The sequence below is a fragment of the Capra hircus genome, chromosome 25 (assembly GCF_001704415.2).
Source record: "Capra hircus breed San Clemente chromosome 25, ASM170441v1, whole genome shotgun sequence".
NCBI classification, from domain to species: domain Eukaryota; kingdom Metazoa; phylum Chordata; class Mammalia; order Artiodactyla; family Bovidae; genus Capra; species Capra hircus.
Genome location: NC_030832.1, coordinates 9,588,898 through 9,608,365, shown reverse-complemented (window position 1 = coordinate 9,608,365; position 19,468 = coordinate 9,588,898). Strand labels below are relative to the sequence as shown.

The 19,468-nt window shown below is 51.5% G+C and overlaps 1 protein-coding gene across 7 annotated transcripts in view; it reads right to left on the bottom strand.

Moving 5' to 3' along the window:
- CLEC16A (C-type lectin domain family 16 member A) overlaps window positions 1–19,468 on the bottom strand; it is a 236,784-nt gene that overhangs the window by 135,234 nt on the left and 82,082 nt on the right. For all 7 annotated transcript variants that reach the window (XM_018040271.1, XM_018040268.1, XM_018040272.1 and 4 more), the window contains 4 exons: window positions 16,982–17,082; window positions 5,485–5,607; window positions 2,107–2,216; window positions 1,271–1,315 (listed from right to left, as the gene is read on the bottom strand). In XM_018040271.1, coding sequence (XP_017895760.1) covers window positions 1,271–1,315; window positions 2,107–2,216; window positions 5,485–5,607; window positions 16,982–17,082 — 379 coding nt within the window. The remainder of the gene's footprint in view (window positions 1–1,270; window positions 1,316–2,106; window positions 2,217–5,484; window positions 5,608–16,981; window positions 17,083–19,468) is intronic.

The following is a 19,468-nucleotide window of genomic DNA, read 5'->3' as shown; positions in this document are numbered from 1 at the left end:
TGTCCTCTGCATTGGAAAGTGGATTCTTAAACACTGGACCATTGAGGAAATCCTAACAATAAAATTATTTTTAATTAAGGGCTTCCCTGGTGGCTCAGAGGTTAAAGCGTCTGCTTTTAATACAGGAGACCTGGGTTCGATCCCTGGGTTGGGAAGATCCCCTAGAGATGGAAATGGCAACCCACTCCAGTATTCTTGCCTGGATAATCCCATGGACAGAGGAGCCTGGTGGGCTACAGTCCATGGGGTCACAAAGAGTCGGACACAACTGAGTGACTTAACTTAACTTAAGGTATGTACAATCCCAAAGGAAATCAACCCTGAATGTTCAGTGGAAGGACTGATGCTGAATCTCCAATACTTCGGCCACCTCATGTGAACAGCCGACTCATTAGAAAAGACCCTGACGCTGGGAAACATTGAGGGCAGGAGGAGAAGGGGACGACAGAGGATAAGATGGTTAGATAGCATTACCAGCTCAGTGGACATGAATCTGAGCAAACTCCAGCAGACAGTGAAGGACAGGGAAGCCTGGTGTGCTGCAGTTCATAGGATCAAAGTCAGACACGACTTAGCGACCAAACAACAGAAAGACATTTTTTTAGACACCATGCTATTGCTCACTTAGCAGATCACAGTACAGTGTAAGCATAACTTTGATTAGCAATGGGAAACCAAAACATTTGCTTGACTCTATTGTGGTATTTGCTGTTTTGCAGTGGTTTGGAATCAAATTCAAAGTATCTCTAAGGTCTGCCTGTACATATATACAAACAATACACATGCATACAGTTTATAAATTCATATGTAATTCAGCAATTTTACACCTATGCATGCGTGCATGCTAAGTCACTTCAGCTGTGTCCAACTCTTTGTGACCCCATGGACCCCATGGCCTGCCAGGCTCTTCTGTCCATGGGATTCGCCAGGCAAGAATACTGGAGTGAGTTGCCATGGTAAGCACGTATAATTCATGAACACAAAAGTTTCTATGTATAATTTAGTCGTATGCGTATCTGTATATAATTGATAAATTCGTCAATGAAAAAAACTCATATATAATTGATAAATAAACAATCCCACACTAGGGGTGAGTCCTCAAAAGTTGTGCTGATAAGACAGCATGAGCAGAATAGCGCAGAGACCACTGCGCGGAGCAGGCAGAACGGAACATTTTTACTCAGGACCCAGAGGGTGTAAGAAAGGGCTGAAGACACAACAGTCCGGTCTCTGTGACACACACTGCTGTCCCCGAGCTCCGGCAATTTACCTTATAGAAATGCCGCACCAGGTGGACGCTTTCTTCTCGGGCTCCCTGTTAAAAGAGAGGGAAGGCATGAGGGGGCAGGTCTCACACAGGTGAGTGAGTTGGGGCAGGCCACAGATTCTAAAATCTGAGTCTATAGAAGACAGACACTGGGCTAATAATCTTAATCCATAAAGTGGTTCTTCATGGGGGTGGTGGAGAAGGAGCTCAAAATAAAACTGGGTGAAGGACAAATGATTCAACCTGATGACTTGGACAGCTGTTGACGCGCAGTTCTGTGAGGGAAATGGGTTCTATTAATAAAATACGGCCGTGATGACTCTGCTCTTTTAAACAGAAAAATTCACTTGTGAACGTGTGTGTGAGGATATATGTGTAGCTGAAAAGACACACACCAAGCGTCAACTATTGTTACTTTTTACCCCTCTGTACTTTTCTAAACTTTCTAAAACAAACATGAAAACTAAGAGGGAAAACAACAAATGCTATTTAAGACATGAGTGTATGCAGTAGCACGATGAACCATAAATGAGTAAACGTGTGTCTGTACATGAATACAACTTCCAAAATATAAAAAGGAAAAAATCCTGGAGACAAATACAGAGCCAAACACTTACAAGAGGAACTATTAAAATTCGCTAATTAAGTGGGCTGCTCAGGGCCATCTCAGTGGAAGGGCAGGTCCGTGGGGACAAGCGGGCAGGGGGTCGGCAGGGTTCTGTGGCCCGTCTTCCTCCTGCTGGTGCCTCGCACACCCGGGACCAGCTACGATCTGGATGCAGGGGCTTCCCTGAGACCTCCCCCGACTGTGGGCCTGGCGTGGCAGGAATGGGCCTCACCTCCAGGCAGGCCAGGTGCACGTCCTTTATGATGCAGCCCGTGCTGGTCACGACTTGCTGCTTGAGGAGCAGACAGCTCAGCTCCAGTGTCGCCAAACGGATCTTGCCGTCTGCAGGGCACACTCGGGTCAGCCATGCCCACATCCTTACGTGCAGTCAGTCTCTTTCCTTCCCGACTTGGAGATCAGCAGGTCAGCTGACAGGCCCCCCGACATCCCATGGGGGCACAGAGGGAACCCCCACATGCTAATTCCCTTCCCAATCAACTACAGTTGAAAGTTCCCATCAAAACTGCCTGTACCAAACCCTCCCCAAGCCCTCTTATGGGGGACAGGGAGGCAGGAAAAATGGGTAACTGATTACTGAAGACCTAGAAAGTGGCTGTCTGTAGTTGGTTTGCTTGTCCAGTGGTCCTTCCCCTCCTTCAGGGACCAGAACCCCTCTTTCCTTTGGAGAGTCACCGGCCCCACTCTTGGCCATGGGACGTGGGTGGGGCTAGTCCTGCTCCCCCTGCCTCGGGGTGGCGGGCACAGCCCCCAGGCTGGTTGGGGCCATCCAGGCCCCTGGTCACATTGCCTGCACAGGGGACCAGCGAGGGAGCCAGTCACAGCCAATGAGGCTCAATTCCACAACTCGATGGAAGCCCCAGGCTCCAGACCGCTCCCTGTGCTGAGCTGCAGACAAGGACAGGGATGGGGCCCACAGTGGCCACCATGCCCACATTTTCACACTCCTGTGTTCTAAGCTGAGCCCCGAGTCCTGCCTTCCACCACTCAGCATTTCTCCTACAGCAAGTCTAGAGCCTGACAGAGGAAGGGGAGGCGGGAGAGGCAGGCAGTTAACTGGCCAAGACAGAAGGTCGCAGAGCCTGAAGATGAGCTGGCAAACACTGTGTGGGCCCCGGGTCCCCTGTGCCTCCAGCCAGAGCCCAGCAGATTCGAAGTCACACAGGCCAGCAGACTTGTTTGTACTGTCTCAGTGAGTCTGAGCTGGGTTTCTGTCAACTGCAGCCGAGTCTTGACTAACACAGCCTGCTGTCCTGCTATGAGCTGGGAGCCGGGCTCCTCAAGGAGCCTCTCTAAAGCCCCACTGCAGTGGGTGCTCTGCAGGCTGAGGTTTTGAGATGGGAAGGGGAAGGTTCCCAGCCTCACTCACGTGGGCTATGGTCAACTCAGGTGTCCTGGATGCCAAAACCCACACCTGGCATCGTCCCTGGAAGCACCTGTGACTGCCTGACTGAAGGGCATCCCACTCTCAGCAAACTCCCCCCAGGTCTTTAATCTCATTTCTGGGGAAGGGCCTTCACGTAGGAGGGGCCAGGAAAGGGGGGCTCTCCGGAAACAATGGGGACCAGGATGGGCCACTGGGGAAACACTCAAGGCAGACACAAGGCTGCACACCTCCCTGCCCGGCTTTATGCCTCATGTGTCAGGGGTTGTGGGGGAGAGGGGAAAGATAGGTGAGAAGAGAAATCCATTTGCCCAAAACTGAGCAGGTAACATACAAGCAAAACTAGGCCTTCTGAAGCACAATACAAATCCGGCCCAGACAGAGGCTGATCGGTCTCGGCTGAGCCACTCTGCCCACCCTGGCCCAGCAGCGCCTGCCCACCTGGCCTCCGCTGAGCGCAGCCATTCTCTGGAGCACAGCCTGGCTCCCAGCCACCCTGTGGGCCAGGTCAGAAACACCCCTCCTGCTGCCTCTGGGGAAGCAGACCGTGATGCTCCACTAGGACCCTTCTTCCTTTGTGAGCTCCTGGCGAGTTGCTGGCTATTCCTCCCAAGGGTCTGTTTCTCCAGCGAAGCTTCCAGATTGCCCCTCTGAGCTGCCCCAGTGTCTTCTCTTCAGAAATCCAGGCGGCGCTACACACTGTGCTCCCAGGCCACACTCCACCTCCCCATCACCACGCCATATCCAGCTCCTGCCGCTCCTGCCAACCGGCCCTGGGCCACCATTCTCAGGACCGTGCTCTGCCTCCTCTGCCTGGACCTTCAGCAGAAACTGGCCCCACCAAGCATCCCTTGGTCCCGAGCTACCACATCTTTCTTGTCATTTAAAACACCCTCCTCCGGACACTCTTCTCCCCACATGGGGCCTGGGCCAGGCTCCAGAGCCGGCTCCCCTGTATGTCACCTCCAGAGATGGGTAGTGGCCCTGGGCTCAGTCCCAGATATGCCCCTCTCCTCTCCTGTGACTTTAAAAAGATCTATGAGCCCCACAGAGTTACTTCTGGCCTTGAGCCTGCTCTGAGGCTTAGATCCCATCTCCACATGGAGCCCCAGACTGTCGGGACTTCACAGAGGATAGGGTCTACGTGTCCCCTATTTCCTGCACCCTCATCACTTGCACACAGAGGCTGGAATACAGGAGCTGCTAAATAAACAGCTGTTGGGTTTACCGATACCCTGATATCACCCTTTAGGCTATGGACCTGGCTCTCCAAGCCCCTGCGGTCACTCCCTGGCAGCCACGCTGTGCTCTGACCACCACTCCCCTGGACTTCTGAAGCCCTCACCTGCAACTACATCCCTGGCCCCTGCCCTACTGAGCCCACTGCCTGGACTGCTCCTGCTAGCTCAGCTCAGTGGTTCTCTCCGCACCAGGCAGCATCTCCGTTGGGCCCTTTCCTGGGCTCTCCCTCACACCCTGATGGTCTTTTTTCCTGCCTTGCAGTCAGGGTTTCTCAACCGTGGCACGGTCAACATTTGGGGCCAGACAATCCTTTGTTCTGGGGCTGTCCTGTGCACTGTAGGGCGTTGAGCAGCACCCTGGCCTCTGCCTACAGAACGCTAGTAGCACCTGTCTCCAAGCTGTGACAACCAAGAACGTCTCTGGACACTGTCCCCTGGGGACAGCGCTGCCCCCAGGTGAGGACTGCTGCGCTGCTTCATCCCACCTGCTCTCCCAGCCCTTGCTGTGGCCGCGGGTCGGCACTGGCCAAGGCCTCAGAACTAGGCTGACACTGGGCACGCATGATCAAGAGTACCCAACACACACCTTCCAGCCTTCCCCTTCGCTCACCCTCTCAGCCTAGTTCCTGCTCAAATATTCATGCTTAAATGTGGCCTCGGCCACCCTGACAGGAGGGCTGCAGACACTGGCACAACTGACCAAAGCAGAAGTGAGTATGGGAGGAGAAGAGAGGGAGAGTCTGGCACAAACACCACAGGGGACGGGAAGAGGAGGAGACCCCAGGATGAAGACAAGGGTGGACGGGAGGGTCTGGGTGGCCCAAGGTGTGTGTGCGGTAGGGGAGCGTCTGAGTTCCGCCTGGATTCCCGGCACGGCCAGGTCTGGAAGCCGGAGTTCCTGGGGCTGGTGTGGGGCTTGGTCCCTGCAACTCCCCCACCCCTGGGAACCACCCGCACGCCTGGGCACCTGGCTGGGCCGCATTGTTCATGATTCTGATGAGTCTTTCAGCCAGGAGGTGGTTGTAAGCGGTCTTCTCGGCCGCAGTGGGCACTGGAAGCTGGATTCGCTCGAGTTTCTCAGGATCCATGCCTGGAACAGAGAGAAGGGGCTGGCTGTCAGCGCAGCCACCTTACCTTGTCCTGGAAGGCCCCTTCAAACTTAGCTTCCTCAGCCTTGGCTGTCCACGGTCCACCTTCCTGACTGCTGCTGCGACCAGGTACTGCCCGTGCTATGACTCACCTCAGAGTTTCCTGTAACTGGAACTTAAGTAAACGTATTATTAAAGCATACATTTTCTTTCTTTCTGTTTTAGCCCCACCATGCAGCTTGTGGGATCTTAGTTTTCCAACCAGGGACTGAACCTGGGCCCCTGGCAGTGAAAGTGCAGAGTCCTAAGCACTGGACCACCAGGGAAGCCCCTAAAGCATACAGTTTCCATCACTACTTATAAATGGGAAACCAGGATGGCTGCAATACTGACAGCAACAAGGCTTTCATGTTTCAGCCAAACAATGTGGACTGGCTGCTCACTGCAGACTAAGGCCCACTCTGTGTTAAAAAGGCTGATGAGCAGGTACGTGATAGCTGTTGAGGTCACACTAGCCTGACCGGTGGCATGCTTCTGGGCACAGTCGGGGGGCGGGGGGGCGGTGGCGTTGGTAAGTGGGTAGGAGAGGAGCAACTTGGGCTTTGCTGTCATTTCAGGGCTGGTCTGCAAACCCGAGGCCACTGCTCTGTGAGACGCGTCCCGCAGCGGGGGTGGGGGAACAGGCCAGACACAAAGGAACCCGCAGCCCTGCCCAACGGCTGCACCTCCGGTTCTTAGCACCAAACTGGCGAGCTGGACCCCCAAGGGGAGGGCACACAGGCGGCAGCCCCCACCAGGCCCACAGAAAGGCACAGGTAGGATAAAACCGACAGAGCGGATCTGTGTTTAAGGCACAGAGGGATCACTTCTCTTCCAGTGAAATCTATTAATAACTGCATTTCAAAGATGAAAGACAAGACGGGGAGAAGAGGTGGGAAGCAGAGACGACACGCTCAATCTAACTGAACTCAGCACCACTTTTCCTAAAGCAGGACCTGGGGGCCGGGGTGATAGGACGACTCGCTGGGGCCACATCAGCAGGCTGAGTGAGGGACGAGAGGTGATACAAAGCCTCCTCTTGTCTAGCGTGGCTCTGCAAGAAAACTACACCCACAGAAAAGCTCCCAGAAACAAACATTTCACTTGCTCCATGCCCGGGTAGCTGGGAAGGATTGTTTGTGCCTGAAGCACGTCTTTTCCTGTTATTCTACAAAAGGGGGGAAGGTGGCACTTCTGGGAACTCTTGAAATACGGCCCCTTGAGTCCCAGATGATGCTTCATTTAGAACCTTGACAAAATAGCAGAGGATAGCAGTGAAGAGCTGATCGTCTGGATTCTAAGTGACTCCCACGCTCACACGTTGACGTAATAAACCATAACAATATATCTTGCTTTATTGAATTCCTTCCAGATCAGAACCGGAGGCTAAGTCATGCCAAGGAGATAACACGAGTAGGGGAGGCCCGAGGGCTGGAGGTGGGCAGCTCCCTCCCTCATGACCGCACCGATGTGGCTTTGTCAAAAAAATCTGATTGCGATGAAAATTGAATTTGTTGGTTCTGTATCCCATCTTAATGCTAAATGTCTTAACTCTGAAGCGTTCTGGTTTATTAAACGGCAGAAGGGACATCAACTAAATCTTTCTGTCATTTGTTGTTTTCTTTTCTCCCCCCAGAGATGTCAACACTGTGTGAATCTCTCTCTATTCTTTCCTTCCTGGCCCTCTGGAAACTGTCAGTCAGTGGTTCTGGGGAAAAAAAAAATGGCTCCTTGGCCCATCCGGGGCATCACCCAGCTCCATGACCCCACCATCTGCCATCCCACTTCAAAGATGGCAGAGAGAACTGGCTGCTGGCTCCCCGGGGAACATGGGGGCAGCCGGCAGGGCCAGCGACACCCAGACTTGGACCAGCTCTTGCATTTCCAGGATGCGTTCCATTTTTATCTTTCCCATTATTGCCCCGACTCCCTTAGAATTTGTCAAAAATGAGGAAATCTGTGGCAAAATCTTCTCTCAACAGGAAGAGAAACCTGCCAAGGTTATCCTGACCTTCCTCAGCCCCACTCTCTGGGAGGCGGGGAACCCTGGGGACTAAAACACGTCTAGGCTTCAGAGGACCAGATTCCAATGCGCCCTCTTCCTTTAGGGAGGAAATTAAGGCCCAGGGATAAGTCGTGTCCCCAGGGTCACAGAGCACATTAGAGGAACAGTCAGAACCAGGATAATTCCCCTGGTGGACAGGATCCAGATGGGGTAGGGGCAGCACCCCCTGCCTGGAGACCCACCGGCGATACCAGCGTGCGAGGGGCCTGCTCTGGGCTGACAACAGCCACCGCCCGCCCATAAGGCAGCACTCCTCCCGGCCCAGCTCCCTCTCCCACTGGGCGCCTGCCACACCGGGGCCAGGATGGAAGGCTGCCGGAGGAACTCTGTTTTGATGGTTAACCTCCTTGACCCTCAGTCTCCTTGTTCAATGGGAATGATCACAGAAACTGTGCACCCCAGGCTTGCTGTCAAGACCCATGTTCAATGGTGACTTGGCATCACCACATGCTGATGGGAATTTTCACTTTGAATGTGGCTTAATGGAGTTCCGCATCAGTTGTGTTGTAAGAAGAAAGAAAAGACTGGAAAACAACCTAACCAAGCTAACGTCGAGCTATTTCAGAAGGCCTAAAGAAGGCATGCTGGGCTGTCTGGGGGCAGCGCAGGGGACGAGCAGCTTGGACTGGATTCTGAAGGGTGAGCAGCCCAGGGACGACCAGGTCATGCCAGGCCCAGGGGCTGGGCAGGGAGTATGGCACAGCTCGGGGAAAGCAGGGCCAGGGGCTGTGGGCGGAAGTGATGTGGCAGACCCTGGCAGGAGGGACCGGCAAGGCTTGGCTGCCAGGACCTCTTGGGCGGCAGCTAGCTGGTGAAATGACGTGTTTGTGCTCGGGCCAACTCTGGAGTGGTCTCCGTCTCCCCACTCAAGGTGATCTCCCCACTTCCTGCACTTTCCCCCAAATAGACTCCACGTGGCAAGTCATTCTGTGTGTGGTAGATTTTACCATCAGTCAAGATGAGACAGAGAGCAGGCTCACGTCACACAACACGTGACAAAGCTTTGTAAATGGCCCCTCTGGGCATCTTTGATCTTTCCCCAAAGCTCCTGCTGGGCCAGGTGCCTTATTCCCTCCCCATCTCTCTCTTTCTCCTGCCTCAGTCTCTAAGACATTCTTCTGGGTCCTAATAAAACAGTGGCTGACAGCTGTGCACGAACAAGGTCAACGTGACGATATGACAAAGATATGCATGTGAAAGGGAACCAGCGTGTGTACAGATGAATGGATAGACAGGCACACGCACGCACGCACGCACATGCACGTTTCCAGTCACTGAGAAGCAGGTTTTGTTGCAAACCGGCTCTAGTTCCTTTGCTAGTCATTTCCCTCTGACTGAAATAAACACTGTAGATAATATATTGTCCTCTTTGCTTCAGCCCTTAAGTGCCGAGTGACAGACAAATTCCAGAGAAACCCAGACGCACTTCACGTGGCCCGGGGAGCCGCGGTCGCACGTCCAGATTCCAGCAGACCACGCGGTTCCTTGCTCCCTCCCTGCTGGGTCAGAGCCTGCTCGCCAGTGAGTCAGAACAGTCTCCCCTGCCATTGCTCCCACCCAACAAGCACGGGGCTAGGGGCAGGCGGGGCCCAACTCCCAGCTAACTCACTCAAAGAATCCCAAAGAGAAGGGAAGGGCGAGGTTCAGTGATGTCAGTGACCAGCTCCTAAGTTTTCCCTTGAGTTCTGGCTTCTGGATTCTTTCTCCTCACTGGAAGCCCCTATTCAGGACAGGGGTGGAACAGACCCAGATCGAAGTAACATAAAAAGAAGTGGACAGACAAACCTGCACAATAATGCCAGGTAAAAATCACGGTCAAAAAGTTATTTTCTCTCTCTCTTTGGCTAGAGTCACGCAAGCATTGCCAGCTTTGGAACACTATAGACCAACTATTTCGAAAGCTAACCAGATGTTGGGCTGATTTCCAATGTACTTCCAGTTCTGATTATGTGTCAGTCGAGATCCAGAATGATATTTCGCCAGTTTTCTGCAGGGCGAAAGCCTCCCTTTAGCCTATTATCTTTCAACCTTTCTCATGCCTCTCATCCTTGTTCCAAGCAACCTCTCAGCAAAACAAAAGCCCAAGACCCTTCTTCTAAACAAGGATAAATGGTGGTGGGCAGAGTGGGGGAACCTTTAAAAAGACAAAGCTGCAAAAGTCCCCTCCCCCTCCCCCCGACCCCTGGGGCCAGGGCCCTGCAGACTTGACAAAGGACAGAGGACTGAATCTGCTATTACAGACAGGAACCAGCGTTCATTACCGGCCCTACTGACTCACAACGAGCGCCTCCCTCCAACCGGTCAACCCTTTCCACCGCGCGATATTCATTTTGGTGCAGCATCTAATCTATTATGATTTACTGGAAGGCCCGAGCTAACATTTAGTTTTTATTAACATTGCTTTTATGTTAAAATTGTCCTATGATGAAAAATCTATCAGAAAGAGGCCATTTCATTAGGGGCCCTGCTGAGAGGGCATGGATCTGGAAAAGAGGCTGAAGGTTAAGTGCAGCTAACCTGCTGCCTAACCAAAACATCAACCACCCACACACCCACCCCCTACCACTGCCACCAAACAGCCCCCGCCAAAGGCACCATATGCCTCCAGGCCAGACTGGAGCAGAAACCAGGTATAGTCCCCTGGCCCCACGGAGGCAGTTTCCCCTAGGGGTGCCCCAGGCACCTGGGCCTCTGGGTGCTGAACTAACGCCCCAGATTCCTTTCCAAACCTGCTCGAGAGCCCACCCTCGCTGGTTTTGGATTTGCTACCACTGGTCACACAGCGGCAAGAGGGAGGGCCCTGGGCATCACCCAGATTCCTCCTGTGGTGCACCCTCCCACCCAAAACAAAGCTCCCCATCTTAGTGAATGGCCACACACAGCTGCCCCCGTGTCCCTCTCACTCAGCCCCCACATTCAGACCATGAGCTTGTCCTGGCTCTAACTCCAAAATATATCGTTAAAACCTTCCAGTTGTCTCCATCTCCACGGCCAACGTGCCATAATTCAGTCCACATTATTCCCGCCTGGACTACTGCAACAGCTTCCTAACCAGCCTCCCAGCTTTCCCCAACACAGCTCACCCCTCACCCTCCACTGACCCACTCTCCATCCAGCAGCCAGGGTATTCTCCCCAAAATTTCCATCTGCTTATGTCACTCTTCTACTTCTAGGTATTTCTCAACTGCAATTGGAATAAATTCTAAATTCCTTCTCCCGGCCTTTAAGATTCTCCATGATCTGGTCCCTGGCCACCTGGCCAGCCTCACCTTGAACTGCTTTCTGCTACTCAAACCTGTAAGCTCTTTTCCACCCCAGGGCCTTTGCACCTGCCATTCCCTTTGCCCAGAGCATTCTTGCCCTAGAGCTTTGTGGGGCTGGCTCTTTCTCATTCTCAGGCCTCACCTCTGATGTCTGTTCCTCAGAGAAGCCTCCCCAGACCACCCAAGGCGACCCTGCACCCTTGGCTTTCTCCACACTCGCAAATCACAGCCGCCACGCTGCCCTCACCTCCACCACCCTTGCCTTGCTCCCTCCACAGCAGCCACATCCGCCTCCAAGAACATCTCTGTTTGTTTCACCACTGGGTTCTCAATATTAACCACAGCGCCTGGCATCTAAGAATGGCTTCAGAAATACTTGCCAGCAGGGCGACTGAGTAAACAAAAGGAAAGCACTAGCAGGAAATGGAAGGAGGAATCAAATTCCCTCGAATATACAGTCCCACTCTTTTAGGAAGATGCAAGAGAGGTAGGTGGGCTCCTCATCAGGATCATCTCTCCGTCCACATCAAGGAAGAAGGAGGGTGCTGTGTAAGGCACTGCTTTTCCATTCCACAGCACACGCTGGGGCTCCTGGAAGGAAGCCCGTCAGCAAAGCCAGCCCCCCTGTAAAAAGTTTGTCCTTGTGCCCCCTGGCCCCCTGGAGCTGGGCACCCCCCACCTACCCCCCAGTAGCAGTTTCCCTGAGGAGGCCCTGAGCATGGGCGGCCAGCAAGAGAGCAGCATGGGGGAGCTGCCACACGGTTCAGAGGCGGTCAGTCAGAAACTTCGGGCACAGCGCTGGCCAGGTGCCAGGCGCTGAGCTGAGTACTCGGTACTGTGTAGTGCAGAAGGCTGTCAAGAGAGACACGGCCTCTGCTTTCAGAGGCCCAGTCATGGGAGAGAAAACATACAGAGAAAAAGCAGTACAAAGAAGTGCTGTGAGAACTTCATGGAAATTAAGTTCTGCTCTTCTGAAGGTATTGTGAAGAAAAGAAGACCAGCCAAAGACTGGGAGGAAATCTTTGCAACACACACCTGATAAAGGACTTGTATCTAGGACACAAAGAGCTCTCAAAACTCAACAGTAAGAATGTGGCCAACTCATTAAAACATGGGCAAAGGATATGAAAAGATACTTTACCAAAGAAGACGGTAGACTAAGCACTTAAAAAGCTATTCGACGTCATTAAGCTTGTGTGTTTGTATGATAAGTTGCTTCACTTGTGTCTCTGTGTCCCATGGACTGTAGCCCGCTAGGCTCCTCTGTCCATGGGATTCTCTCTCCAAGCAAGAATACTGGAGTGGGTTGCTATGCCCTCCTCCAGGGGATCTTCCCAACCCAGGGATTGAACCTGCGTCTCTTATGTCTCCTACACTGGCAGGTGGGTTCTTTACCACTAGTGCCACCTGCAAAGCCCCATTAGTTGTTAGGGAAATGGAAATTAAAATCACAAAAAGACATCACTACATGTACTCATTGTAAAAATAAAAAGATGGCCGTGCCAACCACTGGTGAGGGTATGAGGCCAACACTCATGCACTGATGGTGGGATGTAAGATCACACAGCTGCTTTGGAAGACAGCATGGCAGTCTCTTAAAAACAAACACAGACACACCTGTCATATGATTCAGTCATTTCACTCCTCAGTATTTATCCAAGAAAAAAAAGCAAGTAAGTGTCCAGAGACTTATACACTGATGTTCGTGGCAGCTTTGTTCGTAATGGTCAAAAACTGGAAACGACCCAAATGTCCTTTAACAGACGGACAGGTAAACAAACTGGTACATTCTCACAGGGGAATATTACTCAGAGGTAAGAAGAAAGGGACCACTGAGGCACGCAACTACATGAACGAATCTCAAAATAATTACGCAAACTGAAAGAAGTCAGACCAAAAAAAAAGAGAACACATTGCATGATCTTATTTATGTAAAATTCTAGAAAGTGCAGACTAAGCTATAACGACAGGGAGCAATTCAGAGTTGCCTAGGGAGAGGGTTGCGGGAAGAGAAGGGCAGAGGGGTGACAAAAGGGCAAGAGAGAACGGTTGGACTGATGGATATGTACACTGACTTGACTGTGATGATGGTTTCATGGGTGAATATGTGTGTCAAAGCTCATCAAGCTGCACACTTTAAAAATGCGCAGTTCACTGTTTATCAATTACACCGCAATAAAACTTTCTTCTTTAAATGTTTCAGCTTCCAGACAAGAGAGGCTGGATTTACCCACCTCACTCAAGCAACCGGAGAGTTGGCAAACCATATAAGACAGTGGTTATGACACACAGGGCAAGACAGCATGCAACACAGGAGGGGAACCTGAGAGAGGAGAAACAAGGGCAGTGGGCCCGGGATCGCTCCAGCTCACTGGCTGGAAAGCTTCCAGGCCTCAGCACAGACCAACAGAAGCCGAACGAAGCCTGTGGTCTCTCTGGGGTGAGAAGGCAGAGTCTGCAGCTCAGAGAGGCGAGTGACTAGAGCTGATGGGAAAGAGAAGGACAGGGAGAGGCGCAGGGCCCTGCAGGGGCTTCTTTCCAAGGCTTCAGCTCAGTTCTGCCCCAGGGAATGCAGGTGAGGAAAGGCAAAGGCCTATTGGGAGGAGGAGGGTGGAACAACCCCTGGAGCTCACCCAGGGCTGAGAAGAGCTCACATTTCCACCAGCCTGCAAGGATGGGCCACCTAATCATGGCTTATCAAGTAGAGTCCTCGGAAGTCCCCATTCATTCCATAAGGTGAACATAAGCAAACAAAACAAGAGCATTACAGGGAGACCACAGGCCAATAACACTCAGAAACATAGATGCAAAAATTCTTCATAAAGTTTTAGCAAATCACACCCAGCAAAGTGTAAAATGTGCCTGCCATACTAGAGGATACTAACCCACAGTAAGTATCACCTGAAGAGCTCAGAGAAAACTTCCAGGATAAGATAAGCATAATTTCAATAGGTGGTGATGTCAGGGCAGAGAAAGCAGCAAGACAAGACACAGATGGATACAAGAAGGTAGAAGCCTAGCCAAGAACAGGTAGGTGTATTGGCACTGACTGCGGTGGCTGCCAGGCTTCCAGAGAAGCTCCCTTCTCTGGGAACAGTTCCAGAAACAGAGCTGAAACACCCTGGGGCCAGCTCTGTGCTCTGTGACCCTGACCCCACCCCACTCCCCCTACCCTCAGTCACAACTGACTGCTCCAGAGTTAGACCCATCACTAACCTGGAACAATCAGATCTCTTGCCCACCAATCTGAAACTGGAACGGAGACAGACTCCCTGCCTGAGATCTGCTGGATCCAAACCACCATCTACCTTAAGTCCCCAGAGTTGGTTGGTTCCTGCCCTTTCCTTGGCTTTTCAGCAGCTTCTTGGATCTCATGAGCTGTCCCAGGGACCTTCCCATAAGATTCTTTTTGTTAATGTGAGGTGGTTTGCAGGGCTTATAACCAAAAGAATATTGAAGAGTACCATGACAGTCACTACAAGTTTATCTCTGTCAAACAGTTTATCGCTACTTAGAGTCTGAATCCCTGGGCCAGGGCCAAGCGTCTGCAGTGGGAAGTCAGGGGAATCAGATCAAGTTAGGATGGTGGGTGCAATCCAGGTACTCAGAATGGCAGGTTACTGGAGGTTGGAGCTGAAGGGAGAGAAGGCCCCAAAGGTTTTTGAACAGGGGAAGGACACGGACAGCACAGTCTTACAGGGAACTGCCTGGCAGTGCTGTGGAGGATGGATTATGAAGTGGCCATGTGTTGACTCCTCCGGAAGGCTGTGCTAAAGCTACTGGAGAGACAAGACTCAGGATCTCGCCTGCTCTCCTGCCCTTAGTCCTTCCCACTGGCACCAAGCCTAGACCCAGGCACTGAACTGTGCTCAGTTACATTCTGCTGATCAGACAGGCCAAAGAGGGAGAGATGACAACATTTGATGACTAAATGCTGGGATCAAAGGAGGGAAAGAGCTAAAGGTCATGGCAGTTTCAACCTTGGCTGGCAAATTCAACTGAACCAGAAATGGCAGGAAGTGTGATGAGGTCAGGGTATATTTCTGGGTGACGAGTGTGGCATAAACAGACATTTCAAGGTGGTGCTCAATCACCCAGGTCAAAGCCTCCAGCATGTGAGGGGCAGGAGGTCCGAGTGCAGAGCTGGGGGGAAGTGGGCATGGATGGCAGGCGATCCATGGGTGGGACGGACTCCATGGCTCAGGCTTGGAGCTCTGTTTACTCCCAGGGCTCCTGTGTGCCAGGCACTGAGCCAAAGCTGGAGGGGATCTAAGAAGCCAAGGGAATCAACGGGACTGTGGAGGGAGACATCAGAGGGAGTCTGCCATGCTTCTTCTGGGCTTCCCTGGTGGCTCAGATGGTAAAGAGCCTGCTTGCAATGCAGAAGACCCAGGTTCGATCCCTGGGTCAGGAAGACCCCCTGGAGAAGGGCATGGCTACCCACTCCAGTATTCTTGTCTGGAGAATTCCATAGACAGAGAAGACTGATGGGCTATAGTCCATGGGGTTGCAAAGAGTAGGACACGACTGAGCGACTAACACTTCAGACTAGATCTAAGCAGTTGCACATGAGTACAGTGACTTATACAGGAGAAGAGCCACCATGGCTGGTTGCATCTTGAGTAGGAAAAGCCTGGAAATGGTCTCAGTGTCATTCAACAAGGGGATGGCAAAACAAACGACGGCACACACATAGGATTAAAAAGCATGAGGCAGTTCTAGGTACAGAACAGACCATAATAAGGAATGAACCTCCATTCATGTTGGGGGTGGGGAACCCATTGAAATAAAATCGTATATACTTGGTACTTGGGCTTGCACAAGTGTCTTTAAAAAGATGCAAGAAACTGTTAACACAAATGGCCTTTGAAGAAGAGGTGGAGAACCAATGTAGGAAAGGGGGCCTTTTTCACTGTATCTTCTTTTGCCACTAATCAACTTATTTATCAAGGGCTTCCCAGGTGGCTCATTGGTAAAGGATCTGCCTGCTAATACAGGAGCCATAGAAGACACGGGTTCGATCCCCGGGTTGGGAAGATCCCCTGGAGTAGGAAATGGCAACCCACTCCAGTATTCTTGCTGGGATAATCCCATGGACAGAGGAGACTGGCGGGCTACAGTCCATGGGGTTGCAGAGAGTCAGACATAACTGAAACCACTGAGTAAGCACGCACACAACATTAATGATTTCAGAATAAATACATACTCTGTTTTGTTGAGAGCTTTGCCCTCCACAAAATGACTCCAGCCATAGACCGTCGCAGTAAAACCCACCTTTAACTACCTCCCAACAAGCTTTTGAAAAACCTACTAAAACATCAGACCTTACTGCAAGGTCTCAGCCCTGCTGAGCCCAGCGTTTGGCAGGGGCCAGAAGGAATACTCTTGGTTTCTCCTTCAAAGAGCGTCTGATGTGGTGGGTTCAGAACTCGCTCGTGTCAAGCCAGGTGGTACACAACCAGCGGCTGTTCTCAGAGAGGAAGTAAATGAATGGATCCTAATCAAAACCGTCAGCTCTGCGAGAGGCTGATCCTGACCGCTCGGCCTCAACAGGGGAAGCCAGAGAACCACACCTTTCTTCAGAAAGGAAACCTACACTTCCACACAATCCACTCAGAGTCTATTTTAGCTCTGAACCCAGAATGATGCACTGACTATTATAAATAGCAAAACCAAGATTGCAATTTGACTGATCTTTGTTCTGATGTTAGGAAAGAGGTCGGAAGCTTAAGTCAGTTGTAGACTGAGGGGTCGAGAGCAAACCACAGTGTGAACACAGTCATGCTGCGCTGGACGGTCAACGCTTGAACCTCCATCTCCACCACCTCCCACCTGCCCCCGTGTTGCCTGAGTAACCGAGTCCTGTGGCTTCAGTGTGCAGAAAAGCACCTGAGAAACTCTAATGAGGCTGTAGAGAGGTTCTGTGGGAGTCTGCCAAAACCAGAAAGGAAATTCTTCAAGGAAAAAAGCTGTCCTTTCCCCTGAAGGCAGATGAACTGAATGGCTCACCTTTGTTGTGAGACATTGCGTACAGCAGGCAGAGCACGAATAGCGCGTGGTAGTCGTCATCCGGGCTGTCCAGGGCGTGGTACACCATATCCAGGAAGGGTCTGGAAGAGAGGGGCCCACATGAGCCTCACCTGCACACAGGATGCCAGCTGCCTTTGCTCTTCACAGCGCTCAACCCCCTGCCCCCTCCAACCAGCAGCATGGGCTTCCCAGGTGGCTCGGTGGTAAAGAACCCGCCTGCCAACACAGGAGACACAAGTTCAACCCCTGGGTTGGGGCGACCCCCTGGAGGAGGGCATGGCAACCCACTGCAGAATTCGTGCTGGGAGAATCCCAGGAACAGGGGGCCCTGCCGGCTACAGTCCATGGGGTCGTAAAGAGTTGGAGACAACTGAGCTCGCATGCACCAGCAGCACAGAGCACGGCCACCATGTGCCCAGTGCAGCCCCAGGCACGGAGGACACAGAGGTGATCGACAGGCAGGCTCTGCCCCGGGAAGCTGTCATGTCTGGGGAAACTGACTAAGGAACAGCTGACCGACTAATTACTTAACAATGGTCCACCTGCTATCCCAGACACTGGGGATAAGTGTGGTCTTGTGGCGCTCCCAAGCCAGTGAGCAGACAGAACATGGACACGCCACAGCAGTAGTTCAAAGAGCGACAAGAGAGTGAGGGAAACGGGGCAACGTGGTAGACTCCCAACAGCAGACAAGGTACCAATAAATCTGGGTCATTTCAGACTGTGGACCCTGGAGCCAGACTGCTGAGGTTCAAATGCTGACTCTGCCTCTTCTTAGCTGCAAACCCTTGGGTAAATTACAATCCCCCCTCTGTGAGATGAGCAATGAACCCTTCCAGGGTTTATAGTGAGGGTTCAAGTGAAATGACAACAGAGTGGCATTAACACAGGCCCAGGCTCAAGTGAAAAGTGCTCAGACACGCGAGCTGCTGTTGCACTTCTATTTTGAGGATACCACAGGCACTTCTCCAAGACCTCGCTTTGGCGGGTCCTGACCCGGCAGTTTCTTGGGCCTACCTTCCCTGGTTAGAAGGGATCGATAGGAAGCATCGCCTCTGATGCTTTGTGGGTGAGACCTATCGAGTGGCTACAAATACATAAACGGTACAGCCTGAATGCTGCCCTTCTGGCTGAAGGGCCTGGCCTGGAAAGACTTCAACAAGAGGATAATAGAATGTGCACAGATTTGGTCCGTTGGCAGAAGGCTCTGACCCTGTGACTGTCTGCGGCTGCCCCCGGATGCCAGCTTGAAGCCAAGAGAGCAGAGAGCCTCAATGAGTGACAAAGGGCACACTTAACCCCTCGAAGGACATAAGCCACAGTCAACACTGCTGACTAGGGGGAGCGAGGAGGTGCAGCAGAGAAACACAGAGACCCATTCGCTGCATAACTTTTTATACTTTTTTGACTTCTGAACTCCACAGAGGTATCACTGATTCAAAATATATTGAAAAATGCAGAAAAGCAGTGAAATGCACTTGTCATAACATTTCAAATAAACATGTAATACACAGAAATTAAAGGAAGAAACTTTTAAGGAACATTGACTTTCCAGTTCTACTTTTCTGGAGCCCCAGACCCTCCCCTGCCCCAGATCAGCCATCACCATTCTGATGTGTGAATAGTTCTGCCCTGTGTGGATCTGTTTTTCTCTCAGCCCCCAGCAATACCACTTCCAAACTTAAGAACAGGATAAAGTATTAAAGAACACTTTTTTTGCAAACCAATTCTTGGAATTTGGACTGTATTTTCATTTGGGAATAATACAAATAACCAAATGCCCAGTAGCAGAGGGAGGGCTGGGTGAGTGGACCATCTTTTATGAGACAAAGTATTATGAAGCCATTAGAATTGTGTTTACTAAGAGTACAACAGAGTGAAAAAGATACTTGGAGTTTGGTATTAGAGAAAACCAAAACCAAAAATAATAGACATAGTATCGTATAAGCTACTGGGGGGAAACAGGGCAGAATTTCCACTATATTGGCATTGAAAACTGGCAAGAAATCACCAAAATGCTAGTAACAGCTGCTTTGGAATTATGAAGACTTTTCCTCCTTTATACTTTTCAAGGTTTTTTACATTTTCTAAATGTCTATTAACTTTTAAAATTTTAAGTTTTTTTTTTTTCTAAGACAGAAGGTTCTGAGTGGTTTCCGGTTTCTTAGTTCTGTATTTCACCAAGAATGCAGAGCTCGCCCACCGTGTGTGGGGAATATGAGGACAGTTCCCCTTTGCTCTATGTTGTTTCTGTGGAAAGTGGACCAATGTCAAGGTCCAGTTCATGTCAAGGAGAACTGTCCCCTCCCTCATCCTCAATGCCCTCCTCCCGGCTCAGTGCCAGGAGGTGAGAGGGCGGGGGAATGAGGGGGTGTCTCTGACAACCAACACACAACACCTTTGCAAAGGCCATGGCAGCTCTCCACTGGGGCCAGTCTCCCCTTGGCGCCCAGTCTCAGAGCTGAG